The sequence below is a fragment of the Notolabrus celidotus genome, chromosome 5 (genome assembly GCF_009762535.1).
Source record: "Notolabrus celidotus isolate fNotCel1 chromosome 5, fNotCel1.pri, whole genome shotgun sequence".
In the NCBI taxonomy this organism is placed as follows: Eukaryota; Metazoa; Chordata; class Actinopteri; order Labriformes; family Labridae; genus Notolabrus; species Notolabrus celidotus.
The window spans coordinates 7,126,952-7,153,265 of NC_048276.1; the positions used below are offsets into that span (position 1 = coordinate 7,126,952).

Genomic DNA, 26,314 nt, shown 5'->3' on the forward strand with positions numbered 1-26,314 from the left:
ATTTAATTTCTAATAGTTTATGTTCCTCAAAGGTGCATCTGAGATTCATTAGTTGAAGGTTCAGCAGTAAGTGCTTTGTTTGTTTGTTGAAGTCAAGTCATTAACCGAACTCCTCTGGTGGTGGGATCCAAACTGAGCCCATTAGAACCTTTTTGTTTTGGCTCACTGTGACCTCTTTAATGAGGAATGCATCCTCGGGGGAAATTATGCAACATAAGAGTTATTACATGTGTTTGTCAATGTTTAAAGCTCCTATGAGGAGATTTAAGATGGTTATAAAAGAGAATTAGACTAACAGCGATGCCGCCGTAAGACTGCTATACTGTATTTTAATTTTGAATGCCTGTAAACCCACAAAGCCCTTTTCTATTTATTCCACTACAAATATTTAAAGTGATTAGTACATTTGACTTTTAATGGCTTCTAGATGAGATTCATCATCAGAAATATGTACTTTAAAGATAAGATCAACAAAGAGATGAGAGGTTTGTCAAAATATACAGAAGCACAGATATCTTTACAGACTATTGAATGAAAGTACTACAAGAGACATTTGTATGTATCTTTATCAGCACACAAGTCGTACCCTTGCCATCCCTCCTCCATGAAATAAGTCAAATGATGGTCCTCAGTTTGAACAGGCCATTTAAAAAGCTGTCTGCCTCTACTAACAAGAGGTCACAGGATCAATGTAGGTCAAAATCAACGGGACTGTTCAATTGATCAGTGATTACACTCTGAATTGTCAATTTTTGCATTTTGCAAAACAAATTTTGTCTTGTACTTGTCTTTGTCATTCCGTTAATGTTTAAATATATATTTATTTTTTTAATTTATTGTGGATTATTTCATTATTTATTTAGATAATATAACTTTTTATCATCTTGTGATTTTTACAGATTACCTATCAGAATTGTAATATTTCATTCTGTTTTATTTTGCTGTATTTACTTTTAGTGTAGCATCTTAGTTTATTTTACTGGTTTAATATTTTAGTGTTTTATTATCTTATTAATTTAATTTATTTTAGTAAGTTTCATTTCCTGTCTTGAGTTTTAACATCTTATTTTACCTCCTGTGTTTCCTCATTAAGATGTCGGGACAGCGTTTTCTCTGTTTGTCAGCAACTTCTTTTTTTGATTTAGTATTTTATTCTTATTTTTCATTATTATTATTTTTATATATCATGTTCTGGACTGTGCGGGGGGCTCTTCTTTTTCTTTTTCTTTTTTATTTCATTGCTACCATTGTTATTTTTATGTACAGCACTTTGTATGAAAAGTACTTTACAAATAAAGTCTGATTGATTGATTGTAAAAAGATGCAGTTGTGACACAGTTATGAGTCAATCTTCAAACAATGACAGAAACATATAACTTCTATGATGTTATGTAATGCCCCAAAAGATGCATCCCTCTATTAAAAGAACAAGGTGAGGGGCGCCTATTCCCTAGCAGTCCAACCACGCACCCCATATTTAGAGGCCATAGTTCTCGTCACAGTGGCCGCAGGTTCCCGGCCCCTTCCATTTGCTGCACGCTTCTTCTTCCACTCTCTACTCCCCGCATTTCCTGTCTCTCTTCAGCTGTCCTATCAAATAAAGGCGAAAATCCCCTAAAGTATATAATTAAAAAATAAAAATAAAAGGTCAAAGTCAGCCAAAAGATCTGACCAGAGGTTTCTAAATGTAAAAATGTGGACAATAAAAGGCGACTTGTACCTCTCTTTGACAATGAGAGAGAGAAAGTGACAGGGACCAATAGGAGCAGGTCATCTAACCGGGTTATATCTGCAGCATACTGTAGATTCAGAGGAACAGGACATGAGGATTTAAAGATAGTGTCATGCAGACCCTGTACTTATTTTCCAACTTTAGTCCATTTTAGGCTGTATCCTAGACAGCAAATCATTTCGTACTTTTCAATCCCTTTTACTTCATGTTAGAATGTATCCATTGTTTGTAATTTGAATAGCTTTGTATCAACTTACAGTATCTTCTGTTTTTATAAATGCTTGTCATTTATAAAGCTTATTATAAATGCTGTCTTTTAAGACTCCTTTTGGCTTTAAATGAAGGGTTGATTGAAGATGAATTTACTTTATCATAATAATTCAACTTATATCTGAGACCAGCTTCAAATTGTATCACCTAGCAATAATTGGTATTAGAGAGACATGAATTGCAGATAAGTAAGAGCATTACAAAGAGGTTTAGACAATTAGTGATCCAGTTGGAGAGCATGAGGTAATTCTTTCACATTTAGTTTAGCAGTTCATCAAAGTAACACGTTTTCACCCCTGACTTTTTAAAAATGTCTTCCTATGTTTTACTTTAATTTTAAACCTTCTATGTATCATACAATTTTGAGTTAAACAAGCAATGTAATATTTGTGTTGAATGCAGACAAGTTAGATGAGAAATTAACAAATAAAACACCTACAGCACTAACTCTCCAAGGATCAAATTATTATTATTATTGCACAGTGACTTTGTTAGACTTGGATGAAAATGTTCTCCTGATTGATCTCCGGAGATCAATCGAGAGACTATATTCTCGGCGTCCACGAGTCAAACGCGCGGCTGTCTACATGCTGTGTTCAGAGAGAGCATCATGAGTTGTGTTGTGTGTTGAAATGCTGAACAGTTCTGAGAAAAGAGCATCAGGTAAGCTGCATATGTTGACTCTGAGATTACTATAATCCATGAAACTCTGTAAAAATAATGCTTTAATTTAAGGTGCTGTATAGAAATGTGTTTTTGATCATGTGTGTTTTGTAAGTGTGATGTGATCTCCTTGTTTCTGAGACTTGGAACCTTTTTAAACATTGCAGACAAGCGGCCGCCCTCCAACACACAGACTGTGGATTTCAGCCATGTCTTTTCTCAGGTCTGTCTTGAATGAATCCGTAATTATTCGTCCCCCAGGCTTTTACATCATTGGATTTACAACATTTCCCCTCATCAATGTTTACTTCATCTTCCTCTTGTTTGTTTATGCTGTAACACTTATCTTCAACAGTTTGGTGATCTACATTATTGTCTTTAATCGTTGTTTGCACACTCCAAAATTTTTAGCAGTGGTCAACCTGGCAGCTGTTGACATAATCCTTAACACATGCATTATTCCGAGCATGATAAAGCTCTTCCTGGCTAAGGACAACTTCATTCCATACGACTTGTGCTTGGTGCAGATGTTTTTCTACTATGCTTTTGGGACTTTGGAGTCATATGCTCTGGCTCTCCTTGCCTACGACAGGTTGATTGCTATTTGTTTCCCTCTGCGTCATAACTCCATCAACACCCTGCAGAGCATGTCTTTGATCTTAGTTGTGATTTGGTCTTTTGGTCTGGGAGTGACTGTCTTTTCAATAGGTATAATGACACGGCTGTCTTTTTGTAAATCCGTCCAAGTGTTCAGCTATTTCTGCGACTACGCGCCTGTGTTTCGACTTGCTTGTAATGATTTCTCACTGCATTGGATGGTGGCCTCTTTGCTCACCATCCTGTTTCTCGTGGGACCCTTTACTTTTATTATTCTGACTTACATCAGCATCCTGGCGACCGTGTTCAGGATGAAATCTCTGGACAATCGAGTGAAAGCTTTGGCCACTTGTGTTGAGCATCTAATTCTTGTTGCTGTATTTTACATTCCTCTCATTACCATTTTTACCATTGGGTTTTATCTGCGTCTCATCAACTCTGACCAACGTGTCCTGAGTCTGTCGCTGGCTTCTTGTATCCCACCATGCGTCAATCCTATTGTGTATTCTTTGAAAACCAAAGAGATAAAAGTCAGATTCCTGGCTCTGGTAAGAAAAAGAAAAGTTGGCTTGGATCATTGTCAAAGCAAACCTCGTGTGGTTAAAGTCACATCACCAAAATGCAGATGCTAAACCTTCGATTTTTGTGATAATTTGGCATGAAACAGGTCGAATGTGAGTTATGTGTTGACTATTTGACTGTCAAGATGCTGGTTTCCTCTTTCCTAATCGTTACACAGAAAAGGTTGCTTTAAAGGGAAACACTTTTCCAAATAGAGGGGACATACATGCATTTAATATTGCCTGATTGAATGTGGAATCTTCTGTTTTGGTTCATTGACAGACAAAATCAGCAAGAGCATCTTCAAATGCTCTGGTCATGTGCTTTTACTGTATGCTACAAAGGTTTAAAATCATCTCTCCATCACTGGTGATGCTGTTGTCGTGTCCTTTCTGCTCTTTTTAAATATTTCTCCACAAATGGGGAATTTTATTGTTGTCAATTGTGTCTGCAGGTTTTTTTTGTGTGCGTGTTCAAATATGTCACTGATGTTCAAATGATAGACTCAACCAGCTGAGGTTGTGCAGATTTTTAGGAGGTGTAATCCCTGATGATACTGCAAAAAATAAATATAGGCAAAAAATGAAAGTCAAAATGGTAGGTCTCATAGGGTTGAATATTTCTGCATAAATGGGCAATTCCATTGTTGTCAATAGTGTCTGCAGGGTTTTCTGTATTCAAATCTGTCACTGATGTTCAAATATTTTTACCCTCTAAGATTTCAAAAGAAAAAATATAGAATTAATATGATTTGGGGGTTCTATTTCTTCATATTTCATACTGCTGAAACTGCTTAGCACTGTGAAATCTGATGACGGATCATTATGAAAACTGATCCATTATTACTGTATTAGTGCAGTTACAAGATGCTGATGAATGGAATATTGTGGATGCTTTTGGAGCAGCTGATTATGTGTGTGTCTCTTTAAACACTTGATTGTTTTATCTCATGATTCCATGTGTTTGCTGTCCGATATCATGTGTCCATATTCAGCCAAAAATTGTAAAAGAAAATTGTAAGAAACTGTCACCACAACTGGTTTCAATCTTAATTTGTTTTATGTACAAAGGAAATTATTAAGCATGGCTCAACCAAATAATGCATATAATTTTGATATGATTAATTTCATGTTTCTTAATATTGTAGTTTAAATATGAAAAATAAAAACAAAGAAATGAAACAACTGCACTGCCAACTTTCTCCTTTTTTAGAGCCTTTTCTGAAAGTGTGAATTGTACTGTAGATGTAGAACATCATGCGTGACAATAAGCTGTCATAAGAGAGGAGGACATAAGCTCCAAAATGTTAAGAGGCCTGCCCTCTAGTGGCATGTTTGTCTTTCTACAGATTCAAGCTTGTGGCAATGTAAATGGTAAATGGACTTGTACTTATATAGTGCTTTTCTAGTCTGTTTGACCACTCAAAGCGCTTTTACACTACTTGTCACATTGACCCATTCACTCACTGATGGTAGAGACTGCTATGTAGTGAGGGACCATCAGTGTTAGCTAATCTCATTCATTCACATTCACACACCTCTGAACAACAGAGGGAGCAATTTGGGGTTCAGTGTCTTGCTCAAGGACACTTCGGCATGTGACTGCTGGAGCTGGGATTGAACCGCCAACCCTCTGATTGATAGACGACCGACCCTACCCACTGAGCCACAGCCGCCCAATGTGATTGAGTCAGGTGGATGGTGGTGCTCTTAAGATTCTACCGGATTCTACACAGCTTTGAACTACTTCAGATCGTACTCAAGATGATGATATGTTGACAGTAATACCTGATATTCATTAATAGGTTACCCAGAATGTATTGCTAAGAGAAGTATCAGTGTTTTAGGATCATGCAATGTAGTTTATGGTCCCTAAAAGTGGAAAATTAACTGTAATATATGTGTAAGTGTCTTTTAATGGCAACGTATTACCACACTGATGAATCAGTCTTGAGCAATAAAACACATTCTATAAGACTATAAAATTTTAGTAACATCTTGATCCTGTGAGATCAGAGTTTTCCTCATTAACCTTTTCCAAGGCAGAAACACAGCCCTCTTTTGGCTGTATTGTACATTATATTTTTCAGCTGTTTCACAAAATAAATTTAGTAATTTTAGCTTAAAAAGTTTCTTAAATCATAAAGGAGAAATATCCACTGAACAGTCCAAAGAATTGAGTTTGTAAATATATTTTCAGGTACTTTTCACTACATTATTTGGAGAGAAAAAAATGCAGTCTTAAACTAATTTTATTGGTCTCTGAATTATCAAGTATTATTAGATAAATAAATAGTTTGAATAGTAGCAAGTATGTAGTATGTTTGCAAGTGTCATGTATTTGTAATTCAATACAGCCACTGAGTACACAGACTATTTGTACTATCAATAACAGCCTGTTAGCTCAAACCGCGGAACCTTCAGAAGTGTGCACCGTCGGAAACAATTCACAGCTGCACCGGTCCTCCACTAAAGATGTCCGTCACGTAACGCAAGTGTATTCTGAAGTATTTTTGCAAAGTGCGGCAGAGCTGTCGATACAAGTTATAAAAACGTGAATTCAACTCACTCTGGGAGTATTTTGCAGAAACAGAAGAAAAAGGTAAGAAAGGAGAAGAAACTGTGAGCGTTGTGTTAGCAAGGCGAAGCTATTAGCTAACGGTGTCTTGGGTAACAGGGTTATATGAAGGTGTGTGTTGTTTCCGTCTGCTTGAAAATATACTCAACTTAAATCAAAACAAAGGGAAACAGATGTAAGTTTATTTTTACTCCAGTAGCTTGGCAACAACTTCTATATTCACAGCAGGAACTTAGTTTTAAAATCTTTCTTGACGAAACATAAGCAGCAGTGCAGCATTAAATGAAATTAATAGAAGCATTCAGGGTTCAAAATACCAGGTTAGTACATGTAAAGCTAAAGTTGATTTTATTTTTAATATTTTTATTTATTAATTTTATTGGGTTTGTATTTTGAATGTACTATAGTTAAATTATGAAGTTACACGAGACAAAAATACTCTGGTACTGTAAAAATATTATCAATTATAATAATATATGTAATGCAGTTCATTTCTGTTGCCAGATATTTCAAAGAATTGTCAACAAGCAAACGGGAACAAATGTCTGGACCTAGGGAAAACCTTTTAATTATGGAAACCACCACAGTCAGATGTTTCTTTATTATTATAACACTTGAGTGTTGTATTATGCAATTCTAAAAAAAAGAATGATCAACTTAATTTTGCATTTGAGGCATACTGCTGAAATGTTGATTAATGTGCATTGTCCTAATTAAATAAACTCAATTAAAAAAAAAAAGAAATATACGTATTGATATTTTTAGTAACTACTTTTGTACCTCATTTTTTTTTTACTGTTAATTCTTCTAAAATAAAGCAGTCTAAGTACTCAAAGAACTGCAAGATATTTTCATTATTTTCTTGTAACATAAAGCAATGTTAGGTAATGTAAGGTAGGTAAGAAAGTCAAAGTATTAATAGCAAGAAGAAATAAAATAAGGATAAATAAAATAAAATAATAATACAGTATACAGAAGTGCAGAATAGTCATAATTAACTATGTACAAAAGGGCTGTGAATGAAGGTGAGACACAGTCTGATGGCCACAGGCAGGAATGACTTCCTGTGGCGTTCTGGGGGTGCATTTAGGGGGAATGAGTCTTGCACTGAATGTGCTCCTGTGTTTAACCAGCACGTTGTAAAGAGGGTGGTGGATGTTGTCCATGATGGCATGGAGCTTTGAGGGTGTCCTCCTCTGTCACTGCTGTCAGAGAGTAATAATGTGTCCCTGTGCAGAATCTTCTTTTCAAAAACGGTCTGAAAAATGTTTATTCCATCAATGCTACTGCATTTTGAGAAAACAGTACTTTCTTAAAGGCCCTGGGAACCCAAATCAACAAAAACATATGAATTTTAAATATTAAATTTACATTTCCAGGGCCTTTAAATCACGTCAAACAGAGAATTTTCTGACTGTTTGGAGGTCTGAGTAGCAAAGGCATACAGAAGAAGAAAACAGACTTCTCAGTGTTACTTCCCAAATAGTTTCAGCCTCATTCTTTCTCCTCAACAGACTGCTTTTGTCAACACCTACACTGACCAGGATGTCGTCCCCCTCACCCCACGATCGCAGTCGTAAAGAGGAGGACGAGGACGACCCTGTTGATCGAATGATATCCCGTACGGGCTGCGCGGATCTACATTACGCCGTGCAGGAGTGCATGGCTGAACACCAGGACTGGAGAGCGTGTCAGAGCCAGGTCCAGACTTTCAAAAACTGCATGATGAATTTCCAAACTGCCCGGAAGGAACAGCTGAGGAAGCAGCAGCAGCAAGGCTCTACTGAAACTGCGCCCAGCTGAAATCACAACACCCAACACATGATTCACACACACACACACAAACACACACACACATGCTCAGGGACTGGGACTTGTTGAGGAGCTGTTTCACTGTAAAATTTATACATAGTAATAAAGAAATATAAACACTTGTCATTTTCTTCTTCTACTGTTTTCCTTGTCATTTTAGTATCTAGATCTTGGTATCCACTTGATTGGCCAATTGACAGAATATCAGACATTATTGACAGAAGTCAAAAATCACTTATGTTGAAATCTACCAATGTGAAATTTTACTGCCCTGCCCTAATAATAATAATACATTGTATTTATAGGCGCCTTTCAAAGCACTCAAGGTCACCTTACAAAGCAGAATTTAAAAGGAACAACAATTTATAAAGATGTGTTTTGAGATGGGATTTGAAAATGGAAAGAGAGTCGATATTACGAATGTCTTGTGTGAGGGAGGTCCAGGTTGAAGGCTCTAGGTCCCATGTTGGTCAAGCAGACGGGTGGTATAGTGAAGTGAATGGAAGAAGAAGAAGAAGACCTGAGAGTGCAGCTGGGTGATTAGAATGCATCTTAATGCTCAGATCAAGAGTAAGTGTATACATGTGAGTGGTAACCTGTTTGAAAGGTTTGATCATGTTAGACTCTATCTATCTATCTATCTATCTATCTATCTATCTATCTATCTATCTATCTATCTATCTATCTATCTATCTATCTATCTATCTATCTATCTATCTATCTATCATTCTCATCATTCTGACTCATACAGGGCTCTAGTCTCTCATTCCCTGCTCTCTCTATTCCTGGCTCAGGACAGATTTACATGTAATTTTTTTTTAATTTAAGCTGAAAAACCCAGTTTGTTTGGTTTCAGCTTGATACACTCATCCCATTAAGTACAAGCACAAACCACCAGATGGTGCAATTCACCTAATTCCTAGAGTCCTTGGCCCACACGTCCTGATAGCCTTTCCTTGTTAACACTTTTCACTTCATGCCGATTTGTCTGTTGTTCTTCAGTCTATATTTGTGCAGTCCAAACACTTCCTACGTATGGTTGTGGTTACTTTCAGAGCCTTCTGTATGGGCTTTACGAACATCGTAAAGTGTAGAATAGGGTTTTATTTAGGGTTTACTTCAACTGTCCTAAAGCAAGAAAGGTATAATCTACTGAGGTGTTATTGTGGAAACACCTTCTCATTCAAGGTTTTGTATTTATTTTAATTATTGTAAACACTGTAGATTAAAACTGAAGACATCAAAACTATGAAAGAACACATATGGAATTATTTAATTAACCAAAAAGTGTTAAACAAAGCAGAATCTGTTTTATATTTTAGATTCTGTAAAGTAGCCCCCTTTTTCCTTCATGACAGCTTTGCACACTCCTGGTATTCTCTCAGTCTGCTTCATGAAGTGGTCTCCTGGAAGGGTTTCTAATGAACATGAGCCTTGTCAAGAGTTCATTTGTAGAATGACTTGCCTTCTTAATGTGTTTGAGACCATCAGTTGTGTTGTTCAGAGGTAGGGTTAGCACACAATGGATAGCCTTCTTTGACTGTTGTAATCCAGATTATGGCAAAACCAGATTATTTCATAGTTTTGATGTCTTCAGTATTAAACTACAATGTTGAAAATAATTAAAATAAATAAAAACCACTGAATGAGAAGGTGTGTCCAAACAATTGACTGTTAGTGTACTTATGATTATTTTCTTGAATAATAAAATGAATTTTATTCTATAAAACATAAGAAAATTATTTGAAATTCCTACAATACTATGAAAAAAACTACAGACATTAAACTGTTTTAAACACCCAAAGTCAAAAATCAAGGACATTCAGTTTACTTTCATTTATGACAATATTAAAGGCCAGAAACGATATAACATCAGGTATAAATCAACATCAAAATTAGCTATAAAATTGTGTTAAGTCATCAAACTATTAACAGAATAATCATAACAAAGAAAAGACACAAAAGCAGGACAATATGTGAGCTATCCAAATGTTGAAGAGGTCTAAATACAAAAACAGGGACATCATTATGTGGGGAATCATTACACATTACCATGAGTAAAGAAAGGGAACAATATTTTCAGGTTTCATTATATAGCAAAGAACATGATGTTAAAAAATGTATAAGTAAAAGACTGGTAGGAGAAACTGAAGACACTTCGCATGTGTGATTAATAGCATTGATAAACATTTCATTATTTTTTACGAGCTTTATTTATCTTCTTTCTTTTCAGAATCTTCTTGATAGAGTTAAGAACTTCCTCTGTCTTTAAAGCGTACACAATGGGGTTAAGCATTGCTGGTATGGTGAGTGTCAGAGAGTTGTTAATGATCCTGACATTAGGATGAATATAAGAAGACAATGAGATTATGTTATTGCAAAGAACTGGCAAAAAGAAAATAGCCACAAGAATCAGATGATATGAACAAGTTTTGAACGCTCTAAGTCGCTCCTCTCCTGATGCAATCCTTTTCAGTGCTACTGAAATACAAACATATGTCAGTGCTATCAAAATAGGAGGTATACAGATGATGGCAAACAAACCAATATACGACATTAGGATATTCATAGAATTGTCATTGCAAGCCAGGCGATAAACAAGGGGATGATCACAGTAAAAGCTTGTCACCACCAAAGATCCACAGAATGAAAGACGATCAATTAGCTTTAAAAAGCATGTCAATAAACCTGTAATAAAAACCCATGAAAACATCAGCATCACACCAATAACTTGTTTAGTAACAATACTATGGTACCTTAGAGGGAAGCAAATCGCTATTAATCTGTCAAATGCCATTGTGACAAGCGTCCATGACTGCAAGCCTCCAAACAATATAACAAAGAACATGTAACTCAAACAAGCCTCATAGACGATGTACCTCCTGTTAAACAAAAAGGAGTCTAAGAGTTTTGGTATGAGAGCCGTGCTGCCACACAAATCTACCAACGCCAGGTTAAACACAATCATGTATTTGGGAGTATGCAGGGCCTCCACCAGGTAAATAACTAACATGAGGGAGCCATTCCCCAGAACAGTCAGGATGTAGACAAAACACAGGAACACATAGTAATACTTCACATGAGGGATGTTGGTAAACCCACTGAGATAGAACCTTGCAGGGCGAACAAACGTGGTGTTAAGTTTCTCTTCTGGACCCATTACAAAGATCTGTTTTTGTAGATTTAAGAAAAGGAGAACAATACTTATCAAAGATGAAGACAATTTTAAAATTGTAAAAAGTTGGTGGAGTCACACTCACCTCTGAGTCAAGTGTTCTGTTCTGTTCACTCTAGCAGCTCGAACTGTGAGGGACTGGACAGTTATAGGTTTCCTTTGTCCCTGAGTGAGTAGGTTTCTCTGTCACTCAACATCCTCTACATGTCTCATGTGGGAGTGTTTCAGTGCTTATGTCATTGTTGTTCTCAAACTTGGACTCAGTTAACTTTTGCCACCAAAACATCTATTTTAGGAGAAGAACTGACACAGTGACAAGGGAGTGAAAGTTAAAGGATTCATTAAGCTGTATTCTAACACTGACTCTGAAAACCCTAACCCCAAGCTCAACGAGAGATGGAAAATTCTGTAAGCTTTATTCCAGCCAATGTTGATTCATTAAACTATGTCCAGATTAGAGTTGACACAACACCAGAACCTTGACTTGAGCAACCATTCCACAGATCTAAGGTCCAGCTCAGGCCAGGACTCAGCTGTACATCTACACTTCAAGGACCAATAAGACTCCTTTGAGGATAGCAAAGTTCAGATTTTGGTCAGAGAAAACCTTTGGTTTGAAAGTGGCGTCAAGAAAGCCATCCATGTGAGGCCTAAACAACCTTCCTTTAGCACCCAGTTTAAATCCTTTTACATCCTCCTATATCATGTCAACCAATGCTTCAGGACTCAAATAAGCTGATGGGGCTTTGAAAAATGTGCAGGAAATGAATAAATATGTTTTCAGGAAGGGATTCTAATCTTACATGTAAAGTTTGAGGCAGTTTGGGCCTTTGTGTAGTTGAGTCGCAATAACTTCTTATTGAATTGGCGTGACATCAACTCTGATGAGGGGCAAAACCAGACGCATTGAATTTTGTACACAAGCCAAAGAGTATACCTTTTTTAAACTGTTTTCTCTCTATACAAATAAGTAAGTGTGGAATGGATTGATCCTGTTGGAGTAATGAAGCAAAATGTTTGACGAGAAAATGTGTGAAAAAAATATCAAAATTTTCAGATGTCAAAATTAGACAAGCTGGTATGGCCACGCCCTTTGACTTTTTGATACAATCTTAAGGTTTTGTTTGTTTAGGTCTCTTCTATCGGTAAAATAAAGATGGGGGTGATTGGATAATCCCTTGTAGAGGCGTTTACCATAGAAGAAGCTCTGGAAATAGCTAATAATTAGCCTTTTTTCCCCACAATATTCAAAATAGCCGACTTCCTGTTGGTTTAAAGATATGGGTCCAAGCCACTGTTTTTGTAGGTCTAAGCATGAGATACAAGCATAAGTAAGTATATCTCTCTAATTGACACAGGCTGCAGGGGTTCAATTCTGGGAAATTGTTCAAACATATGGGTGTGGCTAAGTCAGCTGTTAGGCCACACCCACTGACCAAACCAAAATAAAACTTCTCATTGCTCCACTGGGATACTGTGTAGCATGTTTGGTGAAGCTAGAAGTATTTTAAGCACTTCAAAAAACTACTTCCTGTTTGCTGTTGAAAAAAAAATTCATCATGGCTAAGAACTGACAGTGGTTTGGTGGAAGCAGTAACTTCCTGCTGTCAGTAGGTGGCATTGTGGTTTTTTAGGAAAATGTCATAGATGGAAGTGTTCAGGCTGGGACCCCTCACAAGGACAAGAGTTTTTATGCAGATATGTCGAATTATGGCGGAGCTAAAACTTTTTGAAATTATATAGTGACAGGATGTCAAAACCAAAATTGTCTGCACAGTTGTGACTGAACCCTCTGACGGAAACTCACAGTTTCAAGGCCAACATCTAAAGGATATTTTGAGTTGAAAATGATGCAGATATCTTGAACGGTGTTGGAGATATTGGTCTTAGAGTAGCAGCCTCAAATTTCCTTAAGCCACCAAGGGGTATTATGGCTGGGATCAAATATTAGGGGAGAACAGGGTTGGTTGTCACACTTTTTACTGTTTTGATGATTGCTCATCATCAAAACATCTTTCAATAGTCATTCCTACATTAAATTGAAGCTTAAGGTAGTGGCTTGAAATGTGTATCCCTCTCATTTTCCAACTCATTGTAACAAAGAGGCAATTAACTATCAAAGACACTCTGACACATTGTGACAACCAACCCCATCACAGGGTTGGTTGTCACACACTATGGGGTTGGTTGTCACACACTATGGGGTTGGTTGTCACACACTATGGAGATGGTTGTCACACACTATGGGGATGGTTGTCACACACTATGGGGATGGTTGTCACACACTATGGGGATGGTTGTCACACACTATGGGGATGGTTGTCACACACTATGGGGTTGGTTGTCACACACTATGGAGTTTGATGTCACACACTATGGGGATGGTTGTCACACACTATGGGGATGGTTGTCACACACTATGGGGTTGGTTGTCACACACTATGGGGATGGTTGTCACACACTATGGAGTTTGATGTCACACACTATGGGGTTGGTTGTCACACACTATGGGGTTGGTTGTCACACACTATGGAGTTTGATGTCACACACTATGGGGATGGTTGTCACACACTATGGGGAAGGTTGTCACACACTATGGGGATGGTTGTCACACACTATGGGGATGGTTGTCACACACTATGGGGTTGGTTGTCACACACTATGGAGTTTGATGTCACACACTATGGGGATGGTTGTCACACACTATGGGGATGGTTGTCACACACTATGGGGTTGGTTGTCACACACTATGGGGATGGTTGTCACACACTATGGAGTTTGATGTCACACACTATGGGGTTGGTTGTCACACACTATGGGGTTGGTTGTCACACACTATGGAGTTTGATGTCACACACTATGGGGATGGTTGTCACACACTATGGGGATGGTTGTCACACACTATGGGGATGGTTGTCACACACTATGGGGATGGTTGTCACACACTATGGGGATGGTTGTCACACACTATGGGGATGGTTGTCACACACTATGGGGTTGGTTGTCACACACTATGGGGATGGTTGTCACACACTATTGGGATGGTTGTCACACACTATGGAGTTTGATGTCACACACTATGGGGATGGTTGTCACACACTATGGGGATGGTTGTCACACACTATGGAGTTTGATCTCACACACTATGGGGATGGTTGTCACACACTATGGGGATGGTTGTCACACACTATGGGGATGGTTGTCACACACTATGGGGTTGGTTGTCACACACTATGGAGTTTGATGTCACACACTATGGGGATGGTTGTCACACACTATGGGGATGGTTGTCACACACTATGGGGATGGTTGTCACACACTATGGGGATGGTTGTCACACACTATGGGGATGGTTGTCACACACTATGGGGTTGGTTGTCACACACTATGGGGATGGTTGTCACACACTATGGGGATGGTTGTCACACACTATGGAGATGGTTGTCACACACTATGGGGATGGTTGTCACACACTATGGGGATGGTTGTCACACACTATGGGGAAGGTTGTCACACACTATGGGGATGGTTGTCACACACTATGGGGATGGTTGTCACACACTATGGGGTTGGTTGTCACACACTATGGAGTTTGATGTCACACACTATGGGGATGGTTGTCACACACTATGGGGATGGTTGTCACACACTATGGGGTTGGTTGTCACACACTATGGGGATGGTTGTCACACACTATGGAGTTTGATGTCACACACTATGGGGTTGGTTGTCACACACTATGGGGTTGGTTGTCACACACTATGGAGTTTGATGTCACACACTATGGGGATGGTTGTCACACACTATGGGGATGGTTGTCACACACTATGGGGATGGTTGTCACACACTATGGGGATGGTTGTCACACACTATGGGGATGGTTGTCACACACTATGGGGTTGGTTGTCACACACTATGGGGATGGTTGTCACACACTATGGGGATGGTTGTCACACACTATGGAGTTTGATGTCACACACTATGGGGATGGTTGTCACACACTATGGGGATGGTTGTCACACACTATGGGGTTGGTTGTCACACACTATGGAGTTTGATGTCACACACTATGGGGATGGTTGTCACACACTATGGGGATGGTTGTCACACACTATGGAGTTTGATCTCACACACTATGGGGTTGGTTGTCACACACTATGGAGTTTGATCTCACACACTATGGGGATGGTTGTCACACACTATGGGGATGGTTGTCACACACTATGGGGTTGGTTGTCACACACTATGGGGATGGTTGTCACACACTATGGGGATGGTTGTCACACACTATGGGGTTGGTTGTCACACACTATGGAGTTTGATGTCACACACTATGGGGATGGTTGTCACACACTATGGGGATGGTTGTCACACACTATGGGGATGGTTGTCACACACTATAGGGTTGGTTGTCACACACTATGGGGATGGTTGTCACACACTATGGGGATGGTTGTCACACACTATAGGGTTGGTTGTCACACACGATGGGGTTGGTTGTCACACACTATGGGGATGGTTGTCACACACTATGGGGTTGGTTGTCACACACTATGGGGATGGTTGTCACACACTATGGGGTTGGTTGTCACACACTATGGGGATGGTTGTCACACACTATGGGGTTGGTTGTCACACACTATGGGGTTGGTTGTCACACACGATGGGGTTGGTTGTCACACACTATGGGGATGGTTGTCACACACTATGGGGATGGTTGTCACACACTATGGGGTTGGTTGTCACACACTATGGGGTTGGTTGTCACACACTATGGGGTTGGTTGTCACACACTATGGGGTTGGTTGTCACAATGGTATTTCAATGGGAAAAATCTTTTTAAAAAGGCAAGAAGGCAGAACTAAATTTGAAAGTTTAATTACACTGACAAGTGATAGGCCTAAATAAATGAATGCATTTTAACATAAAATGAGCAAGGAACATGAACAGGCAACACATCTTTAGACCGGCCTATATAACAACATGAAGAACAAAACAAATAGGCCGAACAATAATGGCCGACTCCACTAGGCTACATGCAGTCACTGTCTGAGTTACAGTAATGGTAATTGTAGGGTCTGCACACTCCAACTCATTTCACCATGCATGATTTTGCCAACATAGAGAATGTGACGACCAACCCCAACTGGAATTTTTTGCTAGCATCAAGGCTAACAACCATCTAACAACTACTTAGCTAGCTAATAAAAATCTAAACTGTAGCTCTCCCCTCACACTTTGTAAGGGTAACACTTGTTTTGTTATAAACCCATCGTTTAAAAGCCTAGAAGAAAAATACTGAGGAGCTGAATATTTACAATTTGACATGAAAAACACAAAAAGTCTTCTCACCTCAAGTTCAGCTGTCTTACTTCAGAGAAGACTATGTAGGTGAGCTCTGATCCTAATTCTGGAAATGTCCATACCCCAATTTGAGAGACAGTGCCCTCTGGTGGCGAGATATAACAAGTGTGCCAACCAACCCCGTTATCCCCTACCATACGGATGTGTTCAGACCTAGAACCTCATTATGCTCAGTGCTTCTGGGTCAGATTGGAGCATGCTTGGCTGAGAAAAAACATATACACTTTTTTTGTGAAGCACAACTTTGATGCCTCACCAGGGCCATTCTCTCAGACTACGATACATATGCTTATCAGTTTTACATTGTTTAGGCCTCTTCTTGCTGCAAAAACCTTATTTCAAGTGAATCCAACATACCTCTTCAAAGAAGAAAATGTTCAAAGGCCTGAAAGGGTGATTTTTGTCAGTTTTCCCAAAATATCTCCCTTCCTAACAATATTTCTTTATGACGTTAAAATACTTTTTTTTCAGTCTCAGGGAGCTGGAAGTGGGAACAATGACATCATCCTTCTAGATTAAACTGCTGGACTCTTACAGCCCACTACAGGGCATTACTGGGCCAAATTCCCCTGCCCATATTTGACATCAAAAAATTATCAAATCTTTCACAAGTCATTTTAATATATGTTGAGTGCATCAAATTACTGATTTATCATGTCTACCTTTTTTTTTTCAAATGTGGGATTAAGATAGATTCCAAAATCTACATAAGGAACTATTTTTAAAGTGGAATTTTCTTTTTAAAATAACTGCAGATAAAGAAAAAATTGTCTCAGTAAAATATTGTCACAAGGGACTTCTGGATTTTTCTACAGCCATCTATAATTCTGAAAATAGAAAAAATAATACAAATTAAATATATGGGTTAAAAAAAGTTATGCATCACATTATTACGATTGCATTATTTCACTGTGACATGTTTTAGATGGATTTGAATCAATGAAATAGAAGAACTTCATACAGGTTTTGTAATAGACTTCAGAGCATGACTGATATTTATGTCAGAAGCAATATCAAACAGCATTAAACTACCATCAATTTGCACTAGCCAGAAACTGTGTGAGTTTGGATATGCTGTCATTTAGAAAAAAAACAATGTTGACATTGGCCCCTGAATGCAAGACACCAGCCGATGCCCATCATTTCATAATTAGTCAATATATAAATTCTGATCATGATATATTTTATACAAATGATTTCATATTTAATAAATAAATATTATGTTGTCCAATCCAGTTATAATTTACAGATGAAATAAAACGGGGACATCATTATGCAGGGAATCATTACACAATACAATCAAGAAAACTAAAAGTGATGCAATACGTTCATGTCTCATTATAGAGCAAAGTACACATAACGAAATGTCATAGTAGGAGAAACTGAAAAAAGACACTGCTGCTTTGATAACACTTCTTATGTGTGATCATGGCATTGAGAAACATTTCATTATTTTTTGCGAGCTTTATTCATCTTCTTTCTTTTGAAAATCTTCTTGATAGAGTTAAGAACTTCCTCTGTCTTTAAAGCGTAAACAATGGGGTTAAGCAATACTGGTATGGTGAGTGTCAGAGAGGTGTTAATAATCCTGGCATTAGGATGAATAGAAGAAGACAATGAGATTATGCTATTGCAAAGAACTGGCAAAAAGAATATAGCCACAAGAATCAGATGATATGAACAAGTTTTGAGCGCTTTAAGTCGCGCCTCTCCTGATGCAATCCGTAAAATAAATAAAAACCACTGAATGAGAAGGTGTGTCCAAACTTTTGACTGTTAGTGTACTTATGATTATTTTCTTGAATAATAAAATGAACTGTATTCTACAAAACATATGAAAATCATTTGAAATTCCTACAATACTATGAAACAAACTACAGACATTAAACTGTTTTAAACACCCAAAGTCAAAAATCAAGGACATTTAGTTTACTTTCATTATGACAAAACTCAAGGCCAGAAACGATATAACATCAGGTATAAATCAAGATCAAAATTAGCTATAAAATTATGTCAAGTCATCAAACTATTAATAGAATAATCATAACAAAGAAAAGACACAAAAGCAGGACAATATGTGAGCTATCCAAATGTCGAAGAGGTCTAAATACAAAAACAGGGACATCATTATGTGGGGAATCATTACACATTACCATGAGTAAAGAAAGGGAACAATATTTTCAGGTTTCATTATATAGCAAAGAACATGATGTTAAAAAATGTATAAGTAAAAGACTGGTAGGAGAAACTGAAGACACTTCTTATGTGTGATCATGTCATTGATAAACATTTCATTACTTTTTTGCGAGCTTTATTTATCTTCTTTCTTTTGAAAATCTTCTTGGTAGAGTTAAGAACTTCCTCTGTCTTTAAAGCGTACACAATGGGGTTAAGCATTGCTGGTATGGTGAGTGTCAGAGAGTTGTTAATGATCCTGGCATTAGGATGAATAGAAGAAGACAATGAGATTATACTATTGCAAAGAATTGGCAAAAAGAAAATAGCCACAAGAATCAGATGATAAGAACAAGTTTTGAAAGCTCTAAGTCGCTCCCCTCCTGATGCAATCCTTTTTAGTGCGACTGAAATACAAACATATGTCAGAGCTATCAATATAGGAGGTATACAGATGATGGCAAACAAACCAATATACGACATTAGGATATTCATAGAATTGTCATTGCAAGCCAGGTGATAAACAAGGGGATGATCACAGAAAAAGCTTGTCACCACCAAAGATCCACAGAATGACAGACGATCAATGAGCTTTACAAGGCATGTCAATGCACCTGTAATAAAAGCCCATGAAAACATCAGCATCACACCAATAACTTGATTAGTAACAATACTATGGTACCTTAGAGGGAAGCAAATCGCTATTAATCTGTCAAATGCCATTGTGACAAGCGTCCATGACTGCAAGCCTCCAAACAATAAAACAAAGAACATGTAACTCAAACAAGCCTCATAGACGATGTACCTCCTGTTAAACAAAAAGGAGTCTAAGAGTTTTGGTATGAGAGCTGTGCTGCCACACAAATCAGCCAACGCCAGGTTAAACACAATCATGTATTTGGGAGTATGCAGGGCCTCCACCAGGTAAATAACTAACATGAGGAAGCCATTCCCCAGAACAGTCAGGATGTAGACAAAACACAGGAACACATAGTAATACTTCACATGAGGGATGTTGGTAAACCCACTGAGATAGAACCTTGCAGGGCGAACAAACGTGGTGTTAAGTTTCTCTTCTGGACCCATTACAAAGATCTGGAATTCTGGATTTAAGAAAAGGAGAAACAATACTTATTAAAATTGAATACAATGTTAAAATTGTGAAAATTTGGTGGAGTCACACTCACCTCTGAGTCAAGTGTTGTGTTCTGTTCACTCTAGCAGCTTGAACTGTGAGGGACTGGACAGTTATAGGTTTCCTTTGTCCCTGAGTGAGTAGGTTTCTCTGTCACTCAACATCCTCTACATGTCTCATGTGGGAGTGTTTCAGAGCTTATGTCATTGTTGTTCTCAAACTTGGACTCAGTTAACTTTTGCCATCATAACATCTATTTTAGGAGAAGAACTATCACAGTGACAAGGGAGTGAAAGTTAAAGGATTCATTAAGCTGTATTCTAACACTGACTCGGAAAACCCTAACCCCAATCTCAACGAGAGATGGAAAATTCTGTAAGCTTTATTCCAGCCAATGTTGATTCATTAAACTATGTCCAGATTAGAGTTGACACAACACCAGAACCTTGACTTGAGCAACCATTCCACAGATCTAAGGTCCAGCTCAGGCCAGGACTCAGCTGTACATCTACACTTCAAGGACCAATAAGACTCCTTTGAGGATAGCAAAGTTCAGATTTTGGTCAGAGAAAACCTTTGGTTTGAAAGTGACGTAAAGAAAGCCATCCATGTGAGGCCTAAACAACCTTCCTTTAGCACCCAGTTTAAATCCTTTTACATCCTCCTATATCATGTCAGCCAATGCTTCAGGACTCAAATAAGCTGATGGGGCTTTGAAAAATGTGCAGCACTGGCATAAATATGTTTTCAGGAAGGGATTCTAATCTTACATGTAAAGTTTGAGGCAGTTTTGACCTTTGTGTAGTTGAGTCGCAATAACTTCTTATTGAATTGGTGTGACTTCAAACTCTGATGAGTGGCAAAACCAGACCCATTGAATTTTGTACACAAACCTAAGAGTATACCTTTTTAAACTGTTTTCTCTCTATACACAAACAAGTAATTCTGGATTGGATTAACCTTGTTGGAGTAATGAATCAAAATGTTTGACAAGAAAATTGGTTAAAAAATTCCAAATTTTTCAGATGTCAAACTTTGACAGGCTGGTATGAACATGCGCTTCGACTTTTGATGTAATCTTAAGATTTTGCATCTTTTTTTATTTTTTAAACTGATGGATTGAGATAGATCCTGCAGCCTTGCTGCTCGGGTCCTAATAAGAAACTAAATTTCTGAAGTTGAATGTTTTTTTTGTTTTTTTTGTAATTGCAGAGAAATAACAATTTGTCTGAGTAAATTATTGTCACAAGGAACTTCTGGGTTTTTCTACAGCCATCTATAATTCTTAAAATAGAAAAAAAAAACAAAGTAAAAGTTTTGTATCACATTATTTTAATTTCATAATTCCAGTCATATACAATCTAATGTACCTGGTTGTCTTAGCCTGTGACATGGATGGATTTTAGTTTATGAAATAGAAGAACTACATTAGGTTTTTGCTATTGACTTCAGAATATGACTGATATTTTCGTCAGAAGCAATATCAATATGTAATACTCTATACATCAATTACACAAGCAAGTAACTGTTTTAGGTTGCATATGATGTCGTTTAGAAAAAAGACAATGGTGACATTGGCCCCTTAAGTACAGACACCAGATGATAACCATCATTTCATAAAGAAACAAAATCTGAATATTGATCATGAAATATTGTATAAAAATGATTTCATATTTATTAAATACATGTAATGTTGTCCAATACAGTTATCATTTATAGACAGAATAAAACAGGGACATCATTGTGTAAGGAATCATTACACAATGCAACTAAGAAAACTAAGAGTAATGCAAGGTAATGCAATATTTTGATGTCTTGTTATATAGAAAAGTACATAATAATAATAACAAAATGTCATAGTAGGAAAAACTGGAGACAAAAAAAGGCCCTACTGCTATGATAACACTTCTTATGTGTGATCATGTCATTGATAACATTTCATTATTTTTTGCGAGCTTTATTCATCTTCTTTCTTTTGAAAATCTTCTTGGTAGAGTTGACAACTTCCTCTGTCTTTAAAGAGTAAATAATGGGGTTAAGCATTGCTGGTATGGTGTGTGTCAGAGAGGTGTTAATGATCCTGGCATTAGGATGGATATAGGAGGACACTATGTTGGTGCCCACAAATGGAAGAAAGAAAATAGCCACAAGAATCAGGTGATATGAACAAGTTTTGAACGCTTTAAGTCGCTCCTCTCCTGATGCAATCCTTTTCAGTGCTACTGAAATACAAACATATGTCAGTGTTATCAATACAAGAGGAATAAAGATAAATACAATGACACAAATAAATGCTACTATTTTATTTAAAGAGTTGTCATTGCAAGCCAGGCGATAAACAAGGGCGTGATCACAGTAAAAACCCTTCAACACAAAAGCTCCACAGAATGACAGACGATCAATGAGCTTTACAAGGCATGTCAATGCACCTATAATAACAACCCATGAAAACATCAGCATCACACCAATAGTTTGATTAGTAACAATACTATGGTACCTTAGAGGGAAGCAAATCGCTATTAATCTGTCAAATGCCATTGTGACAAGTGTCCATGACTGCACGCCTGCAAACAATATAACAAAGAACATGTAACTCAAACAAGCCTCATAGACGATGTACCTCCTGTTAAACAAAAAGGAGTCTAAGAGTTTTGGTATGAGAGCCGTGCTGCCACACAAATCTGCCAACGCCAGGTTAAACACAATCATGTATTTGGGAGTATGCAGGGCCTCCACCAGGTAAATAACTAACATGAGGAAGCCATTCCCCAGAACAGTCAGGATGTAGACAAAACACAGGAACACATAGTAATACTTCACATGAGGGATGTTGGTAAACCCACTGAGATAGAACCTTGCAGGGCGAACAAGCGTGGCGTTAAGTTTCTCTTCTGGACCCATTACAAAGATCTGTTTTTGTAGATTTAAGAAAAGGAGAACAATACTTATCAAAGATGAAGACAATTTTAAAATTGTAAAAAGTTGGTGGAGTCACACTCACCTCTGAGTGAAGTGTTCTGTTCTGTTCACTCTAGCAGCTCGAACTGTGAGGGACTGGACAGTTATAGGTTTCCTTTGTCCCTGAGTGAGTAGGTTTCTCTGTCACTCAACATCCTCTACATGTCTCATGTGTGAGTGTTTCAGTGCTTATGTCATTGTTGTTCTCAAACTTGGACTCAGTTAACTTTTGCCATCATAACATCTATTTTAGGAGAAGAACTGACACAGTGACAAGGGAGTGAAAGTTAAAGGATTCATTAAGCTGTATTCTAACACTGACTCTGAAAACCCTAACCCCAAGCTCAACGAGAGATGGAAAATTCTGTAAGCTTTATTCCAGCCAATGTTGATTCATTAAACTATGTCCAGATTAGAGTTGACACAACACCAGAACCTTGACTTGAGCAACCATTCCACAGATCTAAGGTCCAGCTCAGGCCAGGACTCAGCTGTACATCTACACTTCAAGGACCAATAAGACTCCTTTGAGGATAGCAAAGTTCAGATTTTGGTCAGAGAAAACCTTTGGTTTGAAAGTGACGTAAAGAAAGCCATCCATGTGAGGCCTAAACAACCTTCCTTTAGCACCCAGTTTAAATCCTTTTACATCCTCCTATATCATGTCAACCAATGCTTCAGGACTCAAATAAGCTGATGGGGCTTTGAAAAATGTGCAGGAAATGAATAAATATGTTTTCAGGAAGGGATTCTAATCTTACATGTAAAGTTTGAGGCAGTTTGGGCCTTTGTGTAGTTGAGTCGCAATAACTTCTTATTGAATTGGCGTGACATCAACTCTGATGAGGGGCAAAACCAGACGCATTGAATTTTGTACACAAGCCAAAGAGTATACCTTTTTTACACTGTTTTCTCTCTATACAAATAAGTAAGTGGGGAATGGATTGATCCTGTTGGAGTAATGAAGCAAAATGTTTGACGAGAAAATGTGTGAAAAAAAAATCAAAATTCTCAGATGTCAAACTTAGACAAGCTGGTATGGCCACGCCCTTTGACTTTTTGATACAATCTTAAGGTTTTGTTTGTTTAGGTCTCTTCTATCGGTAAAATAAAGATGGGGGTGATTGGATAATCCCTTGTAGAGGCGTTTACCATAGAAGAAGCTCTGGAAATAGCTAATAATTAGCCTTTTTTCCCCACAATATTCAAAATAGCCGACTTCCTGTTGGTTTAAAGATATGGGTCCAAGCCACTGTTTTTGTAGGTCTAAGCATGAGATACAAGCATAAGTAAGTATATCTCTCTAATTGACACAGGCTGCAGGGGTTCAATTCTGGGAAATTGTTCAAACATATGGGTGTGGCTAAGTCAGCTGTTAGGCCACACCCACTGACCAAACCAAAATAAAACTTCTCATTGCTCCACTGGGATCCTGTGTAGCATGTTTGGTGAAGCTAGAAGTATTTTAAGCACTTCAAAAAACTACTTCCTGTTTGATGTTGGAAAAAAAATTAATCATGGCAAAATTGTTGAGGGTAGGCTAATGCACTTCACAGGGAGGGTTGTACCTGAACAATTCTGAGGGGAATTCAGCAAACCAGGTAAGAACTGACAGTGGTTTGGTGGAAGCAGTAACTTCCTGTTGTCAGTAGGTGGCGTTGTGGTTTTTTAGGAAAATGTCATAGATGGAAGTATTCAGGCTGGGACCCCTCACAAGGACAAGAGTTTTTATGCAGATATGTCGAATTATGGCGGAGCTAAAATTGTTTGAAATTATATAGTGGCAGGATGTCAAAACCAAAATTCTCTGCACAGTTGTGACCGAACCCTCTGCCAGAAACTCACAGTTTCAAGAGCAACATCTAAAGGATATTTTGAGGTTGAAAATGATGCAGATATCTTGAACGGTGTTGGAGATATTGGTCTTAGAGTAGCAGCCTCAAATTTCCTTAAGCCACCGAGGGGTATTATGGCTGGGATCAAATATTGGGGGAGAACAGGGTTGGTTGTCACACTTTTTACTGTTTTGATGATTGCTCATCATCAAAACATCTTTCAATAGTCATTCCTACATTAAATTGAAGCTTAAGGTAGTGGCTTGAAATGTGTATCCCTCTCATTTTCCAACTCATTGTAACAAAGAGGCAATTAACTATCAAAGACATACCCCATCACAGGGTTGGTTGTCACACACTATGGGGTTGGTTGTCACACACTATGGGGTTGGTTGTCACACACTATGGGGATGGTTGTCACACACTATGGAGTTCGATGTCACACACTATGGGGATGGTTGTCACACACTATGGGGATGGTTGTCACACTATGGAGTTTGATGTCACACACTATGGGGATGGTTTTCACACACCATGGGGTTGGTTGTCACACACTATGGGGTTGGTTGTCACACACTATGGGGTTGGTTGTCACACACTATGGGGTTGGTTGTCACACACTATGGGGTTTGATGTCACACACTATGGGGATAGTTGTCACACACTATGGGGTTGGTTGTCACACACTATGGGGTTGGTTGTCACACACTATGGAGTTTGATGTCACACACTATGGGGTTGGTTGTCACACACTATGGGGTTTGATGTCACACACTATGGGGATAGTTGTCACACACTATGGGGATGGTTGTCACACACTATGGGGTTGGTTGTCACACACTATGGGGTTGGTTGTCACACACTATGGGGTTGGTTGTCACACACTATGGGGTTGGTTGTCACAATGGTATTTCAATGGGAAACATCTTTTGAGAAAGGCAAGAAGGCAGAACTAAATTTGAAAGTTTAATTGCACTGACAAGTGATAGGCCTACATAACTTAATGCATTTTAACATAAAATGAGCAAGGACCATGAACAGGAAACACATCTTTAGACCGGCCTATATAACAACATGAAGAACAAAACAAATAGGCCGAACAATAATGGCCGACTCCACTAGGCTACATGCAGTCACTGTCTGAGTTACAGTAATGGTAAATGTAGGGTCTGCACACTCCAACTCATTTCACCATGCATGATTTTGCCAACATAGGGGTTGGTTGTTACATGTGACAACCAACCCCAAAGAGAATGTGACGACCAACCCCAACTGGAATTTTTTGCTAGCATCAAGGCTAACAACCATCTAACAACTACTTAGCTAGCTAATAAAAATCTAAACTGTAGCTCTCCCCTCACACTTTGTAAGGGTAACACTTGTTTTGTTATAAACCCATCGTTTAAAAGCCTAGAAGAAAAATACTGAGGAGCTGAATATTTACAATTTGACATGAAAAA

General features: G+C 38.1%; 5 protein-coding genes across 6 annotated transcripts; 2 read left to right on the forward strand and 3 right to left on the reverse strand.

Annotated features, from left to right (window-relative positions):
* The first annotated feature begins 2,874 nt into the window (after positions 1-2,874).
* On the forward strand, positions 2,875-3,894 carry or108-1 (odorant receptor, family D, subfamily 108, member 1). The gene has a single exon (XM_034683580.1). It carries the CDS (start codon positions 2,875-2,877, stop codon positions 3,892-3,894), a length of 1,020 nt encoding a protein of 339 aa, XP_034539471.1.
* A 2,358-nt stretch (positions 3,895-6,252) lies between these two features.
* Positions 6,253-8,338, forward strand: LOC117812739 (cytochrome c oxidase assembly factor 4 homolog, mitochondrial). Of its 2 annotated transcripts, none has more exons than XM_034683652.1 (2): positions 6,253-6,424; positions 7,915-8,338. In XM_034683652.1, exon 2 carries the CDS (start codon positions 7,946-7,948, stop codon positions 8,201-8,203), a length of 258 nt encoding a protein of 85 aa, XP_034539543.1. In that variant the 5' UTR covers positions 6,253-6,424; positions 7,915-7,945; the 3' UTR covers positions 8,204-8,338. The 2 variants fall into 2 exon arrangements, with proteins under 2 accessions (XP_034539543.1, XP_034539542.1); XM_034683651.1 differs by lacking the exon at positions 6,253-6,424 and adding an exon at positions 6,591-6,720.
* Positions 8,339-10,156: 1,818 nt separating this feature from the next.
* LOC117812983 (olfactory receptor 1-like) lies at positions 10,157-16,769 on the reverse strand. The gene is made up of 3 exons (XM_034683996.1): positions 16,740-16,769; positions 11,473-11,552; positions 10,157-11,381 (listed from the first exon to the last, which is right to left on the reverse strand). The coding sequence occupies exon 3, from the start codon at positions 11,370-11,372 to the stop codon at positions 10,407-10,409; it is 966 nt and encodes a 321-aa protein (XP_034539887.1). The 5' UTR covers positions 11,373-11,381; positions 11,473-11,552; positions 16,740-16,769; the 3' UTR covers positions 10,157-10,406.
* A 2,253-nt stretch (positions 16,770-19,022) lies between these two features.
* On the reverse strand, positions 19,023-20,012 carry LOC117812674 (olfactory receptor 1-like). Its single transcript, XM_034683581.1, has one exon. The coding sequence runs from the start codon at positions 20,010-20,012 to the stop codon at positions 19,023-19,025; it is 990 nt and encodes a 329-aa protein (XP_034539472.1).
* A 1,773-nt stretch (positions 20,013-21,785) lies between these two features.
* On the reverse strand, positions 21,786-24,089 carry LOC117812964 (olfactory receptor 1-like). The gene is made up of 2 exons (XM_034683971.1): positions 23,063-24,089; positions 21,786-22,971 (listed from the first exon to the last, which is right to left on the reverse strand). The coding sequence occupies exon 2, from the start codon at positions 22,960-22,962 to the stop codon at positions 22,003-22,005; it is 960 nt and encodes a 319-aa protein (XP_034539862.1). The 5' UTR covers positions 22,963-22,971; positions 23,063-24,089; the 3' UTR covers positions 21,786-22,002.
* Between the last annotated feature and the right edge of the window lie 2,225 nt (positions 24,090-26,314).

Excerpts from the sequence above, each read along its gene's own strand:
- or108-1 (XM_034683580.1), top strand. The coding sequence starts at position 2,875 with ATGTCTTTTCTCAGGTCTGTCTTGAATGAATCCGTAATTATTCGTCCC.
- LOC117812739 (XM_034683651.1), top strand. The coding sequence starts at position 6,683 with ATGAAATTAATAGAAGCATTCAGGGTTCAAAATACCAG. Across the intron at positions 6,721-7,914 it reads TTCAGGGTTCAAAATACCAG|ACTGCTTTTGTCAACACCTA; the intron begins GTTAGTACATGT and ends TCTCCTCAACAG.
- LOC117812983 (XM_034683996.1), bottom strand. The coding sequence starts at position 11,372 with ATGGGTCCAGAAGAGAAACTTAACACCACGTTTGTTCGCCCTGCAAGG.
- LOC117812674 (XM_034683581.1), bottom strand. The coding sequence starts at position 20,012 with ATGGGTCCAGAAGAGAAACTTAACACCACGTTTGTTCGCCCTGCAAGG.
- LOC117812964 (XM_034683971.1), bottom strand. The coding sequence starts at position 22,962 with ATGGGTCCAGAAGAGAAACTTAACGCCACGCTTGTTCGCCCTGCAAGG.